Below are 23222 nucleotides of genomic sequence, written 5' to 3' on the forward strand. Positions count from 1 at the left end.
TTTCTGGGAATGTAGAACAACTTGATTTATTTCCGCCTGTTAATTGCGAGCCATTGCTGTACAGCATATTCCTCAAAGTTTCCTTTTCTACTCCCACTTCAAGATAGCTGGGCTGTCCCATGTTTGTGGACTCACTGTTTTCCGGCATCTATTCTGTTTCCTTGCCATGTAAATGTCATTTAAGGAGAAACCCAATTAAATTTAACTGCTGTAATGAGAAGGATTGAGCTTACATATGTGTAATGTCAATGTTTTATTTGGCCCAGCCTCCCTTCTGAAGATGCTTCTGCATGCTTTTATCACTATGTGGTGGCAATATTAATTTTGTATAGAGCATGCAGAGGGCTTTAAAGTGAGTTTGACAACAGACTTAATTAGCACTTTTATTAGGTTTTTTTTTAAACTTCTAGATATTTCCCTGTACAGCTGACAGGACATGCATGCAGCATAGTGCAGCACTGTGTTTTCAGACATAAGCAGGAAGAAACAAAATATTAATGTTGACAGTTAAAAAAAAAAAAAATTCCTTTCAAACTTTCTCATGCCCTGATGTGAAGGGGTTGAATGTGCATGTTGCCTTCCGGGAGAACTGGTGTCATTTCCTCAAATGGGTGAAACACCAGAACATTTTAACCCACGTTGTTCCATACCATGCAAGCAGTTTACAAGTCTCTATTCTTAAAAGAGATTGACTCATTTTAGTCATTCAGTTTAATTTAAGAGAAGAGTCAATAAAAAGTCTGCTGCAAGAAAATCATCCCTGCCTTGCCCAGAAGCTATTCTGATTAATTTCCCTAATAGAATTACCATCATTATCCTCTGTCTTTAATCCATGCTAGAACTTATTCAATGGTTTCAGATCCACCTTCTGTTTTTATCATACACAGTGACCACAAGAGTTACCCTTTTGTAAATCTAGTTTTTGGCTCCTTATTTGCAGGGCCATATTATTTGTATATTCCCCCCCTCAAAGGCTCTTATTAGGCAGAATGCCTTATGTTTAAAAGTTAACCAATCACTGAAGACTCTGAGATCCCATCTTACCCTGTTTCCTGGTAAGCCTTTTAAAGAAGTAGCATGGGCTATTATAACAGCTGTACTTGATGTTTATTTAGTGCCACTCTTCAGAGCACTTCTCTTTTTAATCTGTTTCTCAGCAAAAAGATGAAAATGCAAAATACAGAAGTAAGTCACTGTTTGTGCTGGTCTGCAGAGCTGCAGAACAAGTGATTCAGAGTGTGCAGCTTCTGTAGGAGATGGAAACCTTGGTGTTGTGAAAGGTGCTGCTGTATGCCACTGTCCTCCGGAGCCCTGGCTAGCTCTGCGATGTCCTGGGGCCAGTGGCAAGAGTGGGGAACTGGCCAGGCTGGGGTCCTACCTGAGCCAAAACCTCTGAGCCAGATGCCCAGCAGCAGAGACCCCTTAGAGGAGCGACAAGGACTGAGTAAAGGAGGCAGGGGAGGCTCTTCTGCAGTGCAAAGTCCAGCAAATTTATTGGAAGAGGCGAGGGAAAGGAACACAGGAGAGGAATACCAGAGGGGAGCACAAGCAAAGAGAGCACCGAGCACACCTGTGCACGGGTTTTTAAAAACTTGCCAAGCAGGCAATACAACAATACAACCAATGAGTAGCTTCCAGGGCGTGGTTTCTGGGATTAAAACAAATCCAGGCAAGAGGAGGAGAGAGGGTCTGGCTGAGGATTGGGCCAGAGGGTGAGGGACAGGGAACTTTCTAGAACAAAGGGTCCAGTTTGGGCTGATGGACAAGGCAAAGGGGTTGGGTTGCCTTGACCGGCAGGGAAGGATTTGGAAAACAGGGAGGGATTCTTTGAGGGACAGTTGGGTAGGTGGGCATAACACAGGGAAAAACCAACTGGAATAACTCGAGGGACACTGGAACATACCATAAAATGACAAAACATGCAACTCAATAAACTTGCACACTACGACAGCTGTAAAGCACCTGTGTCATACAAATAGCAAAGATACGCTGGAATTGCAACAGCTTGAGAATTTACGAATTAGTTGAACACCTTAAGTTTTTCACTGTGTTACTTTGTTTTCTTTGTGCCTTTGAAAGCTACCATGTAGTTGCTGGTAGAGGGTGGCAGGTGTGGGCAATTGGTCACAATTACATGATCAGTCTTTGCCATTTGGTGTACAGGGCCAAAGTAGGACTCATGATGTGTTTCGTGGGAATGAGCAGTTGCCTTTCAGTTGTCCTTCAGTTGTCCTTCAGTTCAGTTGTCCTTTAGTTTTAATTTGGTTCATGAATTCATGTGTTATATGCTGTGGCTTTGGATTTGATCGCTTCAGACTTGGATTATATAGATAAGTGAAATAATTTTCTAACATACTGTAGATTTTATAAATATTATAACAGAGACTTCATGCAAGATTAGATTTTTGGGGAAAAGAGGAAGGTGGTGATGTCCTTAGAGGGACACTGTCACATTTGACTGTTCCATCTCTCCCTGGCTTCTCTCTTGCTTGATTCTCCTTACTCTCTGCTGTGGGAGGAATACTCTGCGTGACCCCACTGGTTGGGTTTGTTTAGCTGCAGTTTAGGGAAGGCCCTGAGCAAGAGAGGAGGAAAAAAGGCTTCAATTTTTAATTCTGGAAAAGAGAAAAAGGTATTTAAATAAGGCCTGGAGGACTTCTTATTTGTAAGAAGTGAGTATAAAGACAAGTTTATATCCTTCTGTAACTCAGTCTAATTGAAATGATGTATATTTCTTTTTCTAAAGTCAGCAGAAAAATCCTGGCCTCTTAATGATGAAAGATTTTTTTTAAAACTTTCTTCTAAGCTCAAATAGCTGAAGTTTCCACTTTAAACTTGGGTGGCTCATTCATATTTCACTTAATGGTAATATGGTATCCTCTCTCTCTCTCTTCCCCTCCTTACCACCAAGACTGAAAAGGTGGGGGGGGGGGTATATAAAATGTTTCTGAAAATTACAGGAAATGTCTTTTCCTTGAACAGCTTTGCCAGGGAATTTCCAAATGTGCTTAATGCTTATGGCTGAAGTTGCAGCAGTTCAGTCTTCAATCATGAGTGGATCCTGTTCTTAAAATGCAACACCTCCTTCCAGTAAACTATGTTGAAATTAAGTATATGCTTTGTTTCTCATCTGCTCTTCAGCAGAATTAATCATTCCCTGTGGTGAAATAAGGGCTTTTTGGGGGCTGCTTTAAACACTTGATTTACATGTATTTATTAAAGTGGGGAACACAGAATATAGTGTCCTGAGGTGAGAGCTGGTTTATTTGTAAGAACATCAGAGAGGGGTGGCTGGCAGGAGGAGTCATGGCATGGCATGGATGGCACAGAGAGGCAGGTGCTAGTGAGTGTGAAGGCTACCTGGCAGCTTTCAGGGGGATTTCAGGAGCTGCATGTGAGGAGCTAAGGAACAAAAGGGGAGATGCTTTTTGTCTCAGGACTTTGTTTCCTTGGGTCATCACAAGGCAGAGCCTCATCAGTGCTGAGCATTAGTTTAGTGTTAATTTCTGGGATGAGATCAGAAAAAGGGATAACAACAAGTACAATGAGTAGAATGGGTTTTCTCTTTGTTCTATATTGCCTTCTACTAGGCTTTTGCCACTGGATTATGGAAAGAAGGGAGGTCTGCAGAGCTTTTCCCTGAGGCTCAGAAAGGAATGAGAATCTGGAGCAGGCAGAGGGGAGAAAAGGAGCTAGCCCAATTTCAACAGATCTTCTCATCCAGCTTTCTGCCCTGCTGCTCTCGCATACATTAGTATGCATACATACTAATGATGGAAAAGAGAGGATCTCCAGCCTGGCTCCTTCCAGGGAAAAACACAGTCAAGTCATATTTCTCCCAGTCAAGAGATGAGCCTAGTGAGCAAAGCCTGTTCTGGGTTGTAACCTCAGTATTGTCTGAAGGCTTCTCACCCCATGTTCTACTGCTGCCATTTGCCTAAAGACAGAGAGATGATTGATCCCTGTAGTTCTTTTCCTTGTGGGATGCTGTGGGTTTTCAGATTGCTCACCATAACATGCCCAGCCCTTTGCTGGGGTGGCTCTTCTCAGTTGTCATATCCTTTACTCTGTGCTTCAGAGCCACTCCTGGATCTCACAACAAGGCACTGCTTGGCAATGATTTATTGCCATGGTTTATATCACAGTGATTAAGGGAAGCTGTCATCTCTTGGCAGCCATGATTTGAATCTTGGGTTTAGCTGCCCAGGAAGCAGTTTGGAACTGACGCTGATGTGTTTATCTTCGCTTCCTTGTGTAAAAGTTGTAATTTAATTTGTTCCTGTTGGAACAACAGGTGCTTTGGGTAGCTGTTGTATGGGTATGACTGTGTGATGATTGGTGATGCTAGTGTTACCAGTTTCCAGTGCTGGCTTTTTTAGAGTGTGGGGAGGTGGGCTTAATTACACAAATGTCCTGTTTCATTGGTCTCTGTCCATGCAAAATACAGCTGCATTCACACTTACTTGTGACAATCTTTCACATTATTAGGTACTGATCAAGAGATTGTGAATTTGTTTAATTCCATACAAATGCATCACCTTTAATGCTGAGCTGTACATTGGTTTTCTAGCAGTGAGATGTGTCAGAGTTTGGAAGGCTATCACTGGTTGGTTTTTGTTTGTTGGGGTTTTTTAAAGCATCTCCAACTTTTTAAAAAAAATTCATTTTAAAGATAGAGGGATTTGCTGTGGTGTTTTTTTTCTCTTTTCTTTTAGAAAATCAGTGTAGCATAACTTTCTATTTTGGACCCATTCCATATAAATGAATGCCAGCGTTCATAAATAACTTCTCACCTAGGTTTTAATGTGTTTGGGGGAGTTGTACAGCAAATGACTGCACTGAAAGTGTAAAATCCATTTCCTGATTTGAGTTGGGGAGTGTATGTCTGGTTTTTTTTTTTTTTTTTTTTTTTTTTTTTTTGTGGTTTTTAATCTTGTAATAAGGATTTCATTGCTGTTATTATTAATATTATTATTTTCCTGTGTTGAGGTAATTCTTTCTGCTGGCCTTTGTATGTGGACCACCTTCTGTCCTGTTCAGGCCATATAAATTGTGACTTAAATGTAGGTGAGTAACAGCTTTTGACATGAAACAATAATGAATTAATAAAAAATTTGTACTCCAAAATTTTCTGTTGCTTTGACTTGGAGATCATAGAGGGAGAACCATTTTTTAAAAATCCATTGATGCTTTTCCTGGTTCTCTAGTGTCCCAGGCAATAGGAACCTAAAAATGAATGTATTATAGTATATGTTTGAAGCTGATTAAATAATCTCTCATTCTGGTTGCCACAGACCTATATGCTGTGAACCTGCAGTGAAAAAGTATTTTGAAATGGAAAGAGCTTCCCACTCGATTGGGTGGAGAAGAGAGTCCCCAGATTAAGTCTGAGTGTCTTTTGAATAGAGTGATGTAACATATCAACAGCATGTTCTAATGCTTCCCAGGAGGCCACGTTCTGCCAGTCAGGTTTCCCTGCAGTCACACTTAATAAATGTTTATTGTTTCTCTGGGAATGTCAAAGAGATTGGCTCCTTGGTAAAAGCAAGTGATGATAACCTGGCCTATTGCTTAGAGATGGTGATGGTGCATGGATGTGGATGATCTTTGCAAGAACATTGCAGATGTTTGAGAGCTATGCTGAGTAGGTCACCAAACGTCGTGGTTTGGTGTGCTTTTTGGTTTTATTTGAAATAATACAGTATATTATTTCAAATATAATTATTTGTGTGACAGAAAATACCTGTTATCTAAGTGGAAGGCCCATTCCTCTTGCTTAGCCCAGCTGTCTCAGAGTGCCAGTGGTAAAAATGTTGCTGAGCAGTAGGTGTAGAAATAGAGTGAGCTTAAAGATCTCAACTGGATGTCTTTTATGCAGTGTATTCGTGGGAGGTTGATTTCCTTTCTGACTCTCTCTGTGTCTGTTTTCACATTGATGAGCACGAAGAAGTGGAGAGACTTTTCTTTAGAACTAGTAATCAAAGCTGAGTGATTAGTCCAGCAGGATGAAGGGCAAGAGTACTGAACAGAAAATCCACCTTCATCTATGTTTTTTCCAATGCATTACACTTGCCTTTCTTATGGTTGTAGAGTGTGTAATCTAAAATGCATGTGGCTGATGTTTCTACAAGGAAGAGAAAATTAACACTATGCATTTTGACTGCATATATAGGATAAAAGTACAGGTATGTTAAAAGTAGGAGAAGAAAGGAGCACCCATAGATAAGCAAGGGAAAACAGGGTGAAATTTTTTAAATGGCTTCTTTTTTATGGTACATGAGTGACATTAAAAAATATTAAAATCTACGTGTTTCTATTTAAGTGACTTTCTCTGCTGCTGTCCAATCTTGCACCACAGTGAAGAGTGCTCAGAGGGTGGTGGAAACTGTCTGTTCTTCAACCTCCCTGCCAGGAAGCATGAGGAAATTATGTGTTTATGAGATAGTGATGCTTATTTGAATCATCCAAAAAGCCCAAGACACCCTCATTCCCCTGAACTGAGGGAATGACATGAGCCCTTGTTAACAGAGCTCTTTGAATTGACGAGCATTTATCTCACTCCTATGTGTTCTGCACAATGGCAGGTAATACATGTACTTCTCTAACTTCAGCTACTGTTTTTTTCCTCCAGACTTTGCACTTTATTACACAGTTGTTGATCTCTGGAATTTACTGGCTTGCTTGCTGAATTCAAAAGAACAGCTCTTCCTCTTTCAATTAAAAATTTTATTTCCCTTGTGCTCCATAGACAGTCTGTGTTTCTGAACACTGAGTAGCATCTTAAGCAGGGGTTGGACCTCTCTCAGCTGTCTCTTAGTCTCTCATAGCTCTGGAACCATCAGAAACACAATTTATTTCCATCTTTTTGAGACTGGTGTTGGCAGAGGGGAAAAGGCCCTTGCAGGAGTAGGAATTCACCCTGTGGTCCCTGGATCTGGAGTTCCTCTCTGGTTTGTGTATGCTTGTTTGTCCAGTATCACGTGTGGCTGTGGTAATAGGGTCTGGTGCTGGTGGTACTGGCACCAGCTATTGAACCACTGACCACTCCCAGTAACACTGAAGCCAAATACCCCTTTTGTAACAGCCAGCAGCAGCTTGTGTCCTGCAGTCTGGGATGTTCTACATTTGCATTTTAATTCAGCTTTTCAGTTTTTCTTTTACAAGGGTGCCCACCCTAAGAATCATGAAAAGGATTCTAGGGGATGATAATGTTTTTCTCATATGTACATGTGTTTGAAAAATATACAGTTTAAAAAAAAACCAACTCTGTCAGGTGTTTCAGCTGAGTCCATAAAGGCTGCCCATCAGTTTCTTATTCAGGTGCTGTCAAGTGATTTTTTTTGCATGACGTGGGAGCACTGCTGCAGGCTCCTGACAAAGCAGGCATTAGTGACGTAGCCACACATTTATGACAGCAAGGTTCAACTTCAAGGTTATCTTCTTACGTGAGGCAGAAGTCTTTCAGAGATTGTAGCAAGGCTTTGAGAAGCTCTTTGCTAGTTCCTTAACTGGGTTAGAATTAGACACTCTTGTTCTGAGAGTTTTTAAACTATATTCCTAACACATCTGCCTCTCAACCCCAGATATATTTGAAAGATGTGTAGATGTGGAGCTTAGGGACATGGCTTAGTGGTGGACTTGGCAATGTTACTTTAACAGTTGGACTTAATGATCTTGGAGGTCTTTTCCAAACTAAATAATTCTGAGATTCTGTATGAGCCAAAACCTGAGAACTCAAACAATCATCCCGTTGTGATGGAAAGGAATTGCTTGGAGTCAAAGTGATAGCAGTAGAAATTAAAGGAGTGCATACAAAATGTGAGTTATAGTGACTGAAAAAAACCACAAGCACATAACCAAAAATGTGGCACTTGCTTATTTCACTGCGTCTGAACCAGTTGGGATGGGGACAGGAATCCCTGAGACAAGAGATCCTATAGTTCTGTGGAGCATTAAACATACATGTAAACATTAGTAATCCACTGTTGTTTGTGTGTAAGATAGTAGGAGGATTGTTGGTTTGGTTCTTTAAACAATAAGGAAAAGCTGTAAAGGTACTGGGCAAGTGTAGAACAGATCTTTTTCATTTCATAGTGAGTTAAATGTTGAATTTTCTTATTTAAAAGTGCCAGTGTTGCAGTCCCTCTAGAAGGAGGAAGCAGCCATGCAGTGTTCCCAGTGGGTACATGAATGACTCTGTGGGAGATTCTCATGGCTCGATTATGGATCACTTGTCATAATCCTGATTTCAGCATGGAACACCCTGTGACTAGATGGCTTCCTAGCTTCAAGGTCAGCAGCACAATGGCCTGTTTGGGGCAGTGCACTATATGACATCATTTTTTGAGATACTATAATACCAGTGAGATCTAAGTCAAAAGTAGAAAGAGAACAGTCAAGAAATTAAATTTTATCTGTTTTACACATGCATTAGAAATTAAACAGATGTTTCAGCACCTCATAGAAGCTGAATGATAAGAGCAGTCACGAGGAATGGGATGAGTGCTCAAGTATTTACCTAAAGCAAGAGGCTACCAGTTCTTCTTGTTTAGATAGGACCCAGGGAAGACTCCCAAACACTGATAGTTCCAGAAACTGAGAGAATTAAAAGAAAAACCTGTACTTCATAAAATGTTGTTTCTCCCCAGCACTATTGAAATGTTCCTGTCAAAACAGGACTTCAATTGCAATAACTCAAGGTGACTTGATTACTCTTAAGTTTATTGCTTTCAAACCATGGGCAGTATCCTTCAAGGTACTTGCTAAGTTAAGGTAATAGGGCTTTTTTAAAGGATTCTTGGCTGAAGCCCACTTGCCCTATGTTCTTCACCCTGTCACTGGATATGACTGGTTTGAGTTCTTCACAAAAGTCTTCTGAACAAACTTCCGTTGTATGAAAGTGAAGGCTGAGAAAGCAAACAGTAAGCTTTTAGAAGATAAGAAGCATACCCAAACTGAAAGTTGCAAATTAAAGATTTAGTATTTCTAACAGCATCTGTTTTAGAGTTCTGTACTTTCTCAGCTGCTATATTTTCCTGTTATTACTTGGGCTTTAAGTCAGCAATTTATCCATCAAAACAAAGCGTCTAGTTCATGAACAAACTGTCTAGCTTGCAAAGGAGCTGGAGCCAATTCCCACTCGAGCCAGTGGAAAAGTTTTCATTGAGTTCAGTGGATTTGGTATCTGGCAACCTTTGATGTGAATAAAAGAGAATCAAAATTTGTGACAGGACATGATAAGAAAAAAATTTAAAATTACAGAATACTATTTTCCTGGGGGGGAAAATTTTGACATAACTATCAAGATTCTTCTCCCCCACCCAGCCTTGCAAAATGTCATTTTGATAATCAATTGTCTTTTGATATCTTCCTGAGACTAGTGTATAACGACTGCTCTTTGAGGGGGAGAACACCTGCCAACCAGGTTCTTTAAAACATTTAATTAAAACTTGGTATAGTATATTTTCCAATATTCTTACTGTAGCTTAGAGCAATGTGCATTTCACTGCTATGTGCTTCCATTTATCTGGGCAAGCTTAACAGCACTGTCACAACAGCACAAAATCAGGACAAATGGAGGATCAGATTTTGTCAACCTAATGTCTGTCTACATGGAAGCTGATGTTTTTTCTTGTATTGCCACATGAAACTCATGAAACAACTTCCAGTTTCCTCTTTTGGGTTGTTAACGTCAAGTTTGTACTTTTTGCAGAATTAATTTTGCTTAACATTGTGTAAATGTAGATTTGTGCAATATATCTGACGAGCAAAACATCTTCGGAACTGGGATTTCCCACTGCTAAATGCAACTGACCTGTTGGTATAACAGGACTTCTAATATAAATCTATTGATAGTTAGAATTCATTGCTTCTCTTCTAATTAAGGTAAATAACAAGCATTTCAAACAGAAGCAGCAAGTCAACACTATAACATCTAAGTTCAAATGTGAGCTAAATCCTCGAAGGACGTAGCCCTGTGTGGCTCCTTTCTGAGGAGTGTTCCTACGAAGACTTGTGCCATCAGAACGTGTTTTGGGAGACTCTGAGGAGCCTAAGGGCAACTGTGAGGCAGTGGTACAAGGAGGGGGCTAAAGGTGTTGGGGTTTTACTGCTCTGCTGCTGCCACTCTTTCAGCTGACGTTGTTCAGATGCTGTCAGGATGTAATTTTAGAGAAATATAGTTTGTTTGTCAGACTCTAATTTTAGAGAAATATAGTTTGTTAATAAATAAAGATTATTTAGCATGAGTGCTGGGGGTTACACACCTCACATAAGCATCACACAGCTCTAGGAAGAACAGAAGAGTGTGAGACCTCATCCATCTCTGGTGATTAATTCAAATGAAATGCTTGTGTCCTGATGTGGCATCTTGTCCGGGTTTCTATTCAAGCATTTCCTTCAGAGAGGTGGATGTAAGTTTGGTGCTTTCTTTTGTGTAGTTTCAGTTCTCCAACTCGCATGCTGTTTTGCGAAATATTTTCCAAGTCATTAAACTTTAAAATGTTTAATATTTAAAATGTTTAAGTGCTTTAAAAACAAATTTTACTTCTTACTAGGTGGTGCAGTGCTGAAATGCATTTAAATAGTTTTGCTATTGAAAGGAATACCATGATTTAGGGCAGCATCTCTTAATTATGTTCTAACAAACTCTTGTGAAGAGGCAGAGCTAGTGGCAACAAAAGTCTGCAATTAAGGCAGAGTATGTTGCCTGAAATACAAGATAATTGTCTGGGCAAGATCATTGGAATGGATTCAGAGGCTGTAGTTGCCAATGCTCTCTCTAGGTGTTTGGCACATCCAGCAGAGAGGAGAACTCCTCAGGAATGTGTTTATTCCATGTATGGCCCACTGTACAGCTAAGCCTCAGAGCTGAATGTTTTGTTCTGTGAAGTTTCATGGCCTCATCTGGTTTGTGGTTTTTGTTTTTTTCATCTTCCCCTTCTTACAGGCTCTCAATCTGGTGTAAAGCTGATGGTGGGAGCAAAGGTAATGCAGCATGCTTGGTGATGTAATGCAGCAGCAGCCAGAAAGCATCTTTTGTGTGAGTTGTGAAATGGCTACTCCGTAGTCATCTCCCGATGAATCAGACGTGAGGGGCCGCTTTGTGGAGCCAACCCGTTGTACATCAGCTGGAAGCAGGAGGAGACGCTCAGTTCAACAGCTCTTTCTGAAAATGGATTTAACTTTTCTTTTGCCAGTCACTACCAGCATGACCTCATACACTTCCAGTACAATGGTGTGGCTAAGCCTTTGAGTACACAGCCATTACATCATCGCAGCAAATTAGAGAGGGCGGTGGGGAAAGAGGCCTCGCTGTTGTCATGGCCCATGAGATGATCAGGACCCAGCTCATTGTCGCTGAGAAGTTGGTGGCTTTGCTGGAGAGTGGGACAGAGAAGTTGCTGCTGATTGATAGCCGCCCCTTTGTGGAATACAACACCTCCCACATCCTGGACGCCATCAACATCAACTGCTCCAAGCTCATGAAGCGCAGGCTGCAGCAGGACAAAGTTTTGATCACAGAGCTCATTCAGCATTCAGCAAAACACAAGGTAGGGGTCATTTTCCTCTTATTCCTTGTATTTGTTTAAAGGAGTGGCTGGAAAGCAACTTGTAATAATTTTTCACTAAGTATTTAATTAAATAAAAAAAAAAAACCAAACCAACAACCAAAACTCAGCAAGATTAGAGGACTGAGTTTAGCTGAGATGTTACCTGATCGAAGAGGGTATTGGTTACTATTGAGTTTATCATTGGGATTCTTTGTAGAATCAGTGACAGATTTAAGGAGAGGGATTTAGAAATTACTCAGAAAGAATGTTCTCAGGATTCTTGTGTGTCTTGCCAAGCACAGTCTCTCAAATGTGTGTAATTAAGGTAGAAAACATTCTCTCCTGAACTTTGAAGGATTCTTGGGGGTCTGTGGTGGTGGGGCTTGCTTATGTCATTTGGTTTGCAAAGAAACTGCCTCTCTGTCAGTCCTGGCTCCTACTTGCTGTTTAAAGGGCTTTTCATGAGGGCAGTTTGATGAATTTTCCTGTTTGTTTTGTTGTTTGTTTATTTGGGAGGAGGGGTGTGGTTTTCTCCAAATAGTGTTATCGGTGAAAAGAAAACAGCTATGCTGTTTAAAATTAATGTGTGTCTCTGTGTCTGTGTGTGTGTGTGTGTGGAGGGAGTATTAGGGTTTTTTATCCATTGATATTTGTTTTACCTGTTTTGGGTACAAAAATAAGGTACTGTGTTCTTGCTTTGACATGTTAAAAATGAAGCTTTTTATTTTATATATAAAGTTGTGCAGGTAACCAAAATGTGTGTGGCTTAGAGGCAGTTTAAGGTCTCTTTATGTACAAAACCCTCAGAAGCAGAAAGTGAGGCAGGGCTACCTTCTCAAAAGCTCAGCTTTTAAACAAATTCACCAGCCTAGCTGAAGGTAGAACAATTCACAAGTGACATAAAACTACCAAATGATAAAAATTTGTGGAGTGGACTTCAACTTGCAGCAAATAATCGATTTACAAACTCTCTAGGGAATTAAATCTGAGAGGCTTATGAAGTATAAAATAAAAACTGTTTAGTGAACAAGTGCATAAGGAATCTATATATCTGAACTGCTCTTATAGCAAATATGTGGGAACCCTGATGGAGGTGATAATGTGGTGCTTTTAATCATCTTCCTGCTTCCTGTTTTACTCTGAGTTCCTTGTGTTTCAGATTGAAATTGATTGCAAGCAGGACGTGGTGGTGTATGACCAAAGTTCCAAAGATGTGACCTCTCTCTCATCTGACTGTTTCCTTACTGTGCTCCTGGGCAAACTGGAGAAGAATTTCAGCTCTGTGTATCTGCTTTCAGGTAAGATGTAACAAAAGAAACCAGCTTTCAGGTGACATGTACCAAAAGAAACCTCTGAAACACTTTGAATAAAGAGAACAAAGAAAATGCTGTTGGTATAGCAGATCTGTACAGTTTTGCAAGTGCTGGTATAAACTTCAGTTACAGCAGAGACTTTCCTGTAGTTCTTTTTGCATATAGTGACACTCATAATACATGCACTGCTTAGAAATTGCATCTTACAGGGGAGATATTACACCATTACTCTGTGTAAATGGAAATGGAGCAATGCAGAGGTTTTTAGATGCATATGTCTTCTACTTTAGGGTCAAAAAATAGTAAATAAAAAAGGGCTGCCCTGATTTTTTAAGTATTGTACACGGCAGGAAGAAAATCTCTTCCTTACTGAATTGGTAATTGCTAAAATAAGAGCAAAGGAAATGTTCTCCCAGAGTTATGGAGATTAGTTTGTATGACATTTTAAATTTCAGCTCCCTAAGTGGTAGCACTTTATTTAGGTATTTTCCTTTGCCCTCTGTGGGTTTTTTTGTTTTGTTTTGGTTTTGGGGTTTTTTTACTTTTTTTTTTTTTTTGGGTTTTGTTTTTTTTTTTTTTGCTTTGTTTTTTTTTTTTGTTTTTTTGTTTGTTTGTTTTTTTGTTTTAAATCCCAGGTCAAAGCACCTATAGAAATTCAATTCCTTATAATACAGGATTTGCTGCTCTCAGCATGTGCTAGTGCCATTATTTCTGTCATGGAATAGTAGACAGTGTTCACAAGGAGCAAGGAGGGGTATGACGTAGATCCAAGGCTGAAAGAAGAGGGAATGACAAATTTAAATAGGAAATCCATTGCAGTGACTGGATCAGTGATCTAATGAAGTGTACACCTAGTGTCTGAGAAATGCTGAAACACAGGGACTGAATAATGGTGAGAGAAAGGAAATAACTCCTGGGAGATGCTTCCTCTTAGCAACAGTGTTTCACTACAGTTTGTAGTGACTTCACATGACAGAGGTTGTGGTACTGAGAGAACTTTTCTCAACTTGCTTTGAAAGTGATTGCACAGAAAGTGAATAATTTCTGCACTTGGACATGAGTTTGGTGCTCATGTGAGCTTTACTTACAGTAAGGCAAGTGGGTTTTGCTTTGGCTAGGGTTGGTGATTTTGTTTTCTTTGCTGTCTAGGTAAGAATTACACCTGTGGGTGGTGGATTACAGTATTAGATTAAGTAACTCTTCTTACATATGAGCTACCAAGAATTGCGTGGTGTGTAGGCACAGTAAATGCTTAATGCAAAAGTGCTGAAATAAGTGGTTAATACTCTCTTAAACTGAAAATTGTTATTTGAAAAATAAGCCAGTCTAGAAACAGTCACTATCTCCTCAGCAATCCTTTTATTGTTCAAATTCCCAACTCTGCTCAGCTGTCCTGAGGGGTTTTTTAATAACTTGAAGCAGATTACAGCTCCAGGTAGGAATCAGGCCATCCTCAACTTAATTTCCATGATAGAAACACATCTCTTACAACTGAGAATTGGACCTCATGGCAGGGAGGTGTTGGGGAGGGGCCAAGCACAGGAAAGTGTCATGAGCTTCCCTTGCTCACACTGTTCCTCACTTGTGTGAGACATGTCTTTGATGTTCTGTCTCATCTGGGGGACCCTGTGACAGAAGTGCTCTCAGACTTGCCTGTGGCTCTCGTAGGCATGCACAGGACCAGGAAGGGAGTGTTCCCAGCTTTCCAGTGCAGCATCTGGGCAATCACCAGTTGCATGCATCATAATGATACTGGGAGAAATGGTTTTCTTTTCATTTCCAGCATGTGGTCGTTTTCTGTTCAAGATGAAAATGTTACCTAAACCACAAGCAAGATGGTAGAGCTGAGGTGAACTTAGCCACACACAGCTGGTAAGGGTTAGTTTGGGAATCTAATGTGTCAAAATTCTCCTCATAAAAAGCAGGACTTTTACTTTAGCGTGTCAGATCAGGTTTGAGAATTTCCTCTTATGTTTGTTTACATAGCTAGGATGGGGATATTTATGAATGCAGAAACAATTGATGACTTTAAAAGCAGTAGAAGAGGAGAACAAGAAAAAAAGGGAAATATAAGGAAATTATTTACTACTGATCTATTACAGTAGAGTTAAGTGCTTATTTCATGTGCTTTCTTTTTTTTTACATCTGTTAAAAATCTAGTTACTCAATGCACACACAAGAAACCTTTTAGGATGTGGGGTGAAGGAGAATTGGGTAGATTCAGTCTTCCAGGAAGCTCCTTGGAGTTTATTGATATGTGGCTGTAGGAAACTAGATAAAATATGTTGTCTCAGCAAGCTGATGACGAACTCTAATAAATGTTTATGTCCCATAATGAGGGCAGGGGTCTGTGTACTGTGTACAAAGAAGAACCTTTGGACTTGAGTTTTCCATATGCCACTAAATCTGGTTTATTTAAAATAGTGACCTTAAATAAACATTTTGGGGTAGGAAAATATTTTTTGTTGGGATAGAATAACAAGTATTTAACAAATATCTGGAATTCCTGCCCCTGTTCTTGTTGAAACTCTCCATTACTGAGCACTCAGTAAGGTGTTTTTTATTTAGGTTGTGCATAAAGGTGTGCTCTGCCCTGGAGGTTATTTTTAATTGAAATAACTATTGTAAAGATCTCAAAGGAACCCTTACCAATTAATTTAAGATCTTGATAAAACCTCATAAAAATATTTATCATTTGGTGAGGAATGTTTTCAGGAATTAAATATTCCATTTGGTACTTTATTTTTAACAGTGCACAGAATACTAAAACATGGACACCAAGGGTTTAATTCTGTTCCCATCATGGCATCTTCTACTCTGACTTAAGTAAGATTTAAACACGAGGATGTCACCTGATTCTTTCTCATATTTTGAGAATTGGATTTACTTGCAATGGAGTCCTTTTCCTAGTTAGTGTTATGATTTTCCTGCTTGCTCTGCAGGAAGTTAGGAGAGACTAGTGATTTTTGCTTGAATGATCATTATTAAGGGTCATTATCAAGAGTCTTGATTTAATTCTATTCCCCTTTGTGAATGGAAGCATTCATATTCTACTTTCCTTAAGTACTTGTTCTGCCCTGCTTTTAATCTGGCTTAGTTCTGCTCATTCAAGCACAGATGCCTTCATGGCAGTTACCTTTTAAATGTTTCCTACGAAGAAGGTGAAGCCCAGCTTTTTATTTTGTGTTGATTTTTTTTAAACTATTTTTGTGTGTGTGTGTTCAGAACACTTTATCTAAATGGAAGGTGTTCTGAAACACAGGAAAAAAACCTAAACAAAACCCTTCTATATGTAAAAACTGTCATTAAAAACTATGATATCCTAACACTGAAACACTGTGTGCCTCCCTCTCAAAACAATGGTTGGTGGGGACTTGTAATCTCTTCCTACCCTTCTGCCCATGAAAAATATCAGTAGTAATGTGATGTAGTGGATTCTTCCTTCACTAGAGCTCTCTGACAAACTCCTGCAGAGCACAAAGGAGTAATAAGGGGAAATAAATAAGTTATTGGTTTTTTATTCAGTGGCAAATGTTTGGGTCATATGCAGTGGACAGTGAAGGGCATCACAGGCAGAATGTGTTCAGTGAGATTTGACAAAGGTCGTGGAAACAAAGCAGTGAGTTATTACCCAGGGAGTGTAGCAAAAGGTATGTTTTTGCTGAAATTTCCCAATTCTTTGTTCCCCCCTGACCTGTCCCTCACCTGACAAGGTGTATAAACCAAATGGAAGACTTGCATGGAAGATATGAGGAGAAGGAAGCAAGTCAGGAACTCTTCTTCAGTCTTCTTTATCCTGCCATTCATTTAAAAAATATTTGAAATTGGAAGCCCATTTAAAGAAATCTTTCATGTAAAAATACTGAAGTATCTCTAGGGTATATTCACCATTGTGTTGTCTTACTTGCCTAAAGAAAAGCCTAGATAAGAAAAGGTCAGTGCTTTCTCCCTGCTTTATCTCCAAAGAAGCATTCCCTGTGGCAGGGGAGCAGGAAATCTGAAGAATATTCTCTTGTAGGTAGAGCTGGTCATTTCCATGTGCTGAAGGGACCGAGGCTGTGACACAGGGCTTTATTCCCAGTTTCTGCAGTCCCCTGTGTCAAGTAAGGGGGTGCTATGTGGTTCAGTGTGGCTGAAAGAAGGCACAAGGTTTGATAAAGTCCTGGCAAACATCTTGACACCTTTTAACATTTGGATTTGGAGCTTTATAACTTTCAGTTGTGGCTTACTGATATTCTGAGTATATGTTCTACATATAAGTCTTTGCAGAGTACCCCAGCACACCTTAAAATGGTGGTGTCATCAGTTACAATAATCAGGTTATCTGCAAATTGAAGTAAGTATAGTGTGAATGAGCTGTTAAATATCCTGCCACCGTTTGGAGGAGGAGAGATTGTTCCACAATGATGCCAGCTTTCCTGATATTCTGACTGGTTGATTCCATTAGAAGGAAGCCTCTACTGAGAGAGGTAAAATCTTGCTGAGGGAATGCAGTATTCCCCAGGTGGTCCCATAACCCATGGAGTACAGCCAGTGTTGGCAGGGAGGAGATGAGAGTGAGAGAGGAGCTTAGCTCTGAATCACCCCCTTGAAAAGTCTCTCTCTCCATCAATTTTTAAGACAGCTTAGAAAAGCCCTTGGCTACAGCCAGGCCTCTGACTATCCTCCCACCCTCTGTACTTAAAATGTAATTTTCAGTGTTCATTTAGTGCCATAATTGTTTTAAGCACTTGAAGAGTGGGAGTAGGGTTTATTACTTTCATATGTGTATCCACTTGCTGTCTTTTGAGAGAGAGCAAGATTTGACTCAAGTAGAGCTCACATAACATTTCTCAAACCCAAGAATAACTTGTTAAGTTTGCTTTTGTTTTGGATACCTCTGGATGCTTGTGAAATTTAATTGACTGAAATGATGGTGAAGGTTTTTTGGGTATTTTTTTTCCCTTAAAGGCAGAAAGGGCGATTGAGAGCGTCCACTCCGCTCTTTGTACTTTCCATGCCACATGGAATATGGCACTTGGGTGGGATGGGAATTTTGACCCTATTCTCACACATCTTACCTTCCTTGTTTGCTTAACCTGCCTATTAACCTTGTCTTACCAAAGGCAGAAACACTCCAGGGCAAAGAACTTCCCTTGCTACTGTGCTTGTAAAACACCTGGACTAATGGGGCTACTTTCCGAACACCACCAGAATAAAAACACCCCTGGCTTTCCCAAACTGTGAAACCTTGGATCCTGTGGAAGGACTCCCCAGGCTGAGGAGTGGGGACAGGAATGGGATGGGAGCCCTCCCAACGGGGCTCTCCAGCCTGAGCTTATGTAATGGAAAATGGCACGGGTCCCTGCAGAGCAGAGCTGGAATGTGGGAATTGTAATGCCTGTGGAGGTCTGTGGCTCGTTTAAAGAGTGGAAACATTGCAGATTCATAAAACTTGTGAGTCAGAAAGTTTACAGCTTTCCTTCCTTATGGCAAGGGAAAATAAATCTATACTGCAGCTTTTAGATAAACACGTTAATGTTCAACAGGAATGTGACTGGGAAAGAGCATGAAGAGCCTCTGAGGCAAAGCAAACTTAAAACTTCAGGGTTTGTATATTTTGTGTTTGCTATAGTACTGTTTGATTTTTTTTTTTTAGCCTAGTTTTCGCTAATGTTGCCTTACTGCCCTGGCACTAATCAGTATTTACAGTAACAAATTCTAAATTGCTATTTAGAAGAGGAAAAGAAGGTACCAAAAGCTAAATACACTGCATACTTTTGGTGAATACAAGCATTGGTGAAGCTTACTTAGAATTATAGAGCCTAAATATTATGTTTTAGAGGTAGTTGTAAATTTTCCTGCTTTTTTTATTATTTATTTCCTTTAAAAGGTAAAATTAAATTAAAACAGAAAAAAAAAAAACAGTATGGCAATATTCCTTTTTTAAAAGGGATAGCAATATAATATTTATTAGTATGTTGTTATATAAAATTGTGAATAATTAGTGCCCTTAATGAAGAAGAAAATTCTGGATTTAATAAAGGTGGAATTGTCTGTTAAATCCATAAGCTTCATATTCTCCTTCTTGCAATGCTGTCCGAGTACATGCATGTAGTCTTTGGTTTTCTGATTCATCACTTGGGTCTCGGACCTTTTCCACTCCCTCCTTTAAAATAATGGTTTTTGATGCTGAATTAACATTGATGTACTGGCAGACAAATAGGTCTTGTGGGAAAAGGAAGGGAGTAGCTTCTAGTCTGTTTTCAAGAATTCATTGAAGAAAATAAATTTCTCCCTTTGGCTTTTTCAGAACAGTCAGAATCCAAAACAGGGGGAAAGGAGCAGTATCTGATTTGAATGGCATTTCAGAAAAATGCCAGTTTATTCTGTTACCAGTGTGCCTTATCTGTGGTCTTTTCCAGCAGACACATCCACTGTCTCTTACATCTCCATCAGGAGCACCAGATGGGATCTTTCTGTGCCTCCTGGGTGAGGCACATGGAGCTGCAGGGCCAGCTGGAGCTGCAGGGATGTTGTATTAAACACTTCTTAGGCTTTTCCTAGCCTGGAGTTTTAGGGGTTGCCATGTTGTCTGTGTCTCTGCTGTCACCCACAAAAGATGTTTCAAAAGCTCATTGGTCAGCTTTAATAAGGGTTGACAAAAGGAGTCATTACATGAAAAAAAATAATGTAAGTTCTTGTGAGCTGTATGAAATGAGCACTGGTATAGTGCAGAGCCTCAAATTAGTGTCTCTCCCTGAAAAGCTGGGCTGGGAGTGGATTTGCTGGTGTGACCAAGCAGCTCAGGGAGCTCAGCCTGGAAGTATGCAAGGATCTGCTGTGAGATGGGCACTGGTGGCAGGTGGGGATTCCTTGGTTCTGCAGCTCCTCAGTTACTTGGATGAAAAACATGTTTATGTAGCCTGAAAGTGGAAAGCTGCTCCTCTGGTCTTTGGAGTTAGTCTCCATTAGCTGGAGAAGGTGCCAGAGACTTTCACCCTGGTTACCACCTCTTCTCCAGCTGAATCTCCTCTCCCCTCTGCCTTGGCCACACTGCCAGGCTCTGGGGCTCAGAAGCAATTGCTGGGGTTCTCCATTGAACTGTAGCTGGCCAGGCTCACTGCAAACATGTGAAGGGATGTGAACACCTATTTTCTCACCTTTCTTTCATTCCAAGTTAGGTTTCATGACTGCATTTACAAAGAAATAGTACAAAATCTTCATGGCACAAATGCACTGTCAGCTTGTTTCTACATTTTTAACTGTTAGGATTTTTATATGCACGGAGCTCTCACCTTTGTAGGAGTTGTCTCCATACTTGGACAGAGAGTTACACAGAAAAAACAAGTCACACCTAACGTTTAGGTCCCCTCTTTTCATCTTTCCCTTTCCTTGCAGAGCTGTGGAAACTCAGAGTTGCACCTTAGCTGTTGCTCTTCAGTTTCACACCCAAACTCAACCCACTTTTTATCTCTGAAGCACAGTCAGATCCCTTCCTTTGTCTGCTTTGTCAGTATGCACATGCCTGATTAGCAAGAGCAGCTCTCTCTAGATGATTAAGGATAAAAATTCTGGTGCACATCTCTGCAAATGATGAGGAAAAGGAATTTGACTGTTTCAAGAATTGGCTGTTTCAACAGTAATGTTATGAGCAACTATAAAGAGATATTAGGATTGCCTCCTGATGATTTTTTTTTCCTATATGTTAGAAATACATGTACATTGAGAGACAGGATGGATGCATGAGGGAGCATCTGTGGTCTGTGATGTGAATGAGGACCATTTTGAAAACTGATTTTGTAGTAACTGATGCTTCTCTTTAACCTTTTTGCTCTTCCCTGGGCCACATCAGTACTTAGTATGTTCTCTGTGAATTTGTCTTGTCTAATTATGGTCACATCTCTGAATGGAGATGTGAATTTGTCTTGTCTAATTATGGTCACATCTCTGAAGGGTTTGACATCCCATTGAAGGAAATATAAAGACCAGGAGGAGGAAGAGAAACCACTGTAACGTGGAATGAACATAAGAACCATCCACCTGTCCTGTTATGGTGTCATTTAACTGGAAAGGTTTTATTAAATATTGGATAAAAACAATGAAATATGATCTGTACTTCACAACTTTTTATTAAGTGTTCAATCAAGACCTTTGGGACTTAGCTGATCCTTCATTTGCAAACCTGCAGAATGTTTTGCAGAGCTCTGTCCGTGATTGCAGCAGGGCAGCTGGCAGCACTGGAATGCTCCTGCTCTGTTTCCACAGAACACAGAGAAATGAGCTGCTGTAACTGCTTGTGCTTCCCAGGAGTCATTCCTCTGGATTAATTCATGATTTGTGTTTAGTGGTAGTTAAACTAAGTAAGGATATGATCATAAGGATCCTTATGATCCAGATCATAAGGATCTGGATGGATTCCATTCCCTCACTGAAAGGAAGCTCTTCCCAAATCAACAACATATCTCTATCATTTGTTGCCTCCTGATCCCATATTCTTTCCCTGCCTCTTCCTGTTTCTAGCAAAGTTAATTGGGAATGCTGTTTATATAAGGACTTACACAGTGAATCTATAAGGAGGAATAACTTTTACCGCAAAATTTTGCTGAAACTTTTTCCATCCATTCTGAGTTTGGCCCTGTTTTGTTTCCCAAGTTGGCTGAGAAGGGAGCTGACACTTCTGATACCAAGATTCCCTTAGAGATCATACCTTTATGATCCCAGTTGTAGTGAGGGAAGCTTTGATCAAAGGGAAGTTTGTAGTCACCACTTTGCAGAACCATAGCAACAGGGCAATCAAATAGTTTACTGGATCTTGCCAGATTTCTGCTAATGGATGTGGAGGCTTGTAAGCAAGAAACACTTTGCTGTAAGGACTGGGAGGTGTTGGGTTGTCTGCCACACACAAGGGCTGCAAAACCGAGAGCTTTTGGCACCTTGACATGGTTTTGTAGAGACATCCTGTTGAATGTCAAGAGAGCTGTTTCAGCTCAGCTTACCACTAAGAATACAGAAAACCTGTGTGGTTCAGAGCTATTCAGGAGAGAATATTTTGGAGTTATTTGTCAGTCATGTATTTCCAAGGCCCAGTGACATTTATCAAAGAATTCAGTGAAATTCTATTAACCCAGCAGCTCTGTTAGTGATGTGTGGATTTTTGCTTTCCTGCCCCCCATAGTTTCAACATGCTCTTGCAATTGATTTATTATTCATGTGAGGCTGGAGCAGTGGTGGGACAAAGGGTGTTATTAAAAACTAGCTCCAGAAGAAAAGTGTATTTTCTCTTATTAAAACAAACTGCACAGTGTTGCCAATGTCCCTGTTCCAACTGAGGTAGGTAATGAGATTTAAAGGAAAAAAAATTGCCTTCTTGCAAAAATCATCTCCAAATTATGGAATTTGAAACAAAACCTGTCCCATTTTTCTTTTAAGACTCAATTTTCTGTTCTGCATTCCTACCTATAGATTAAATTAATTTTCCAAGTGTTTGAGATTTATTTTTTTGAAAACTGCTTCATTTACAGCAGAAGTGTACAGGTGATCTGAGTGCTTAAAACACTTTCCTCATAAGAGGCTCCTTATGTAGAGTGGTCATAGAGTTCATCTGGGCAGCCACCATCTGTGTTAGAAAACAGAGACATTTGAAATAAATCCCTTTTCTCTATACACTTTTAGGTGCTGAGGGGTTTTTAAAATACATTTCCCTATGTATTTTAAAAATATGTATATTTTGTAAGTTAGTGCAAGCAAATAGTGATGAGTACAGTTCTTTTGAACAGAAATGAGTCTCATAATGCCATGACAGCTCAGTGATCATACATGTAGATGCTGTTGTTCCAGACCCCTGATAGTTTGTGGCACTTAAAGAAATTGGTACTTAAGCAGGATGCATATGTGAGTGTGTTTTCTTGGTTTAGGATTTGCTTTCTTGTGGGCTTTTAAAGCAATTTTTCCATACACATTGACCTAGAATGGGTTTTTCATACTGGGAAGTGCCATAAATCAAGGCCAGATTAATTTAAAAGCTACTAACCTTTTGCAAACGTGGTCATAGAGGATGGCAAGGAAGACAGCTTAATATTTGAAACAAATCACTGGGTTTGTGCTTTCTCAAATCAGTTCAGTAGAGATACTGACAGCAGGTTAAAATATACTCAGAGGAAAGGAGGGTTCACTTGGTGCACATGTAAAGGCAGGCAGTATAATATTAGACTTGAAAGATTTGAGAGTTTTGTGAGTGTAATTCATGTTGTAAAGATCCCGAAGCAACATGTTACTAGGAAAGCACGAGTAGAAAAGAAGAAACATGATTTTGAAAGGATGAATGCTCTAGAGGAAGCATTGAAGCATCTAATCTTGAATCATTTCCATTGGCCTT

The 23222-nt window shown here is 39.9% G+C and overlaps 1 protein-coding gene across 6 annotated transcripts in view; it reads left to right on the plus strand.

Annotated features, from left to right (window-relative positions):
- Positions 1-23222, plus strand: part of DUSP16 (dual specificity phosphatase 16) — a 63755-nt gene that overhangs the window by 23882 nt on the left and 16651 nt on the right. For 5 of the 6 annotated variants that reach the window (XM_053942125.1, XM_053942124.1, XM_053942130.1 and 2 more), the window contains 2 exons: positions 10949-11552; positions 12712-12850. In XM_053942125.1, coding sequence (XP_053798100.1) covers positions 11322-11552; positions 12712-12850 — 370 coding nt within the window. In that variant the 5' untranslated portion in view covers positions 10949-11321. Of the gene's footprint in view, positions 1-4997; positions 5068-10948; positions 11553-12711; positions 12851-23222 lie in introns of those variants that run through there. The other variant, XM_053942128.1, reaches the window with a different exon arrangement.

Source organism: Vidua chalybeata, chromosome 5 (genome assembly GCF_026979565.1).
Source record: "Vidua chalybeata isolate OUT-0048 chromosome 5, bVidCha1 merged haplotype, whole genome shotgun sequence".
In the NCBI taxonomy this organism is placed as follows: domain Eukaryota; kingdom Metazoa; phylum Chordata; class Aves; order Passeriformes; family Viduidae; genus Vidua; species Vidua chalybeata.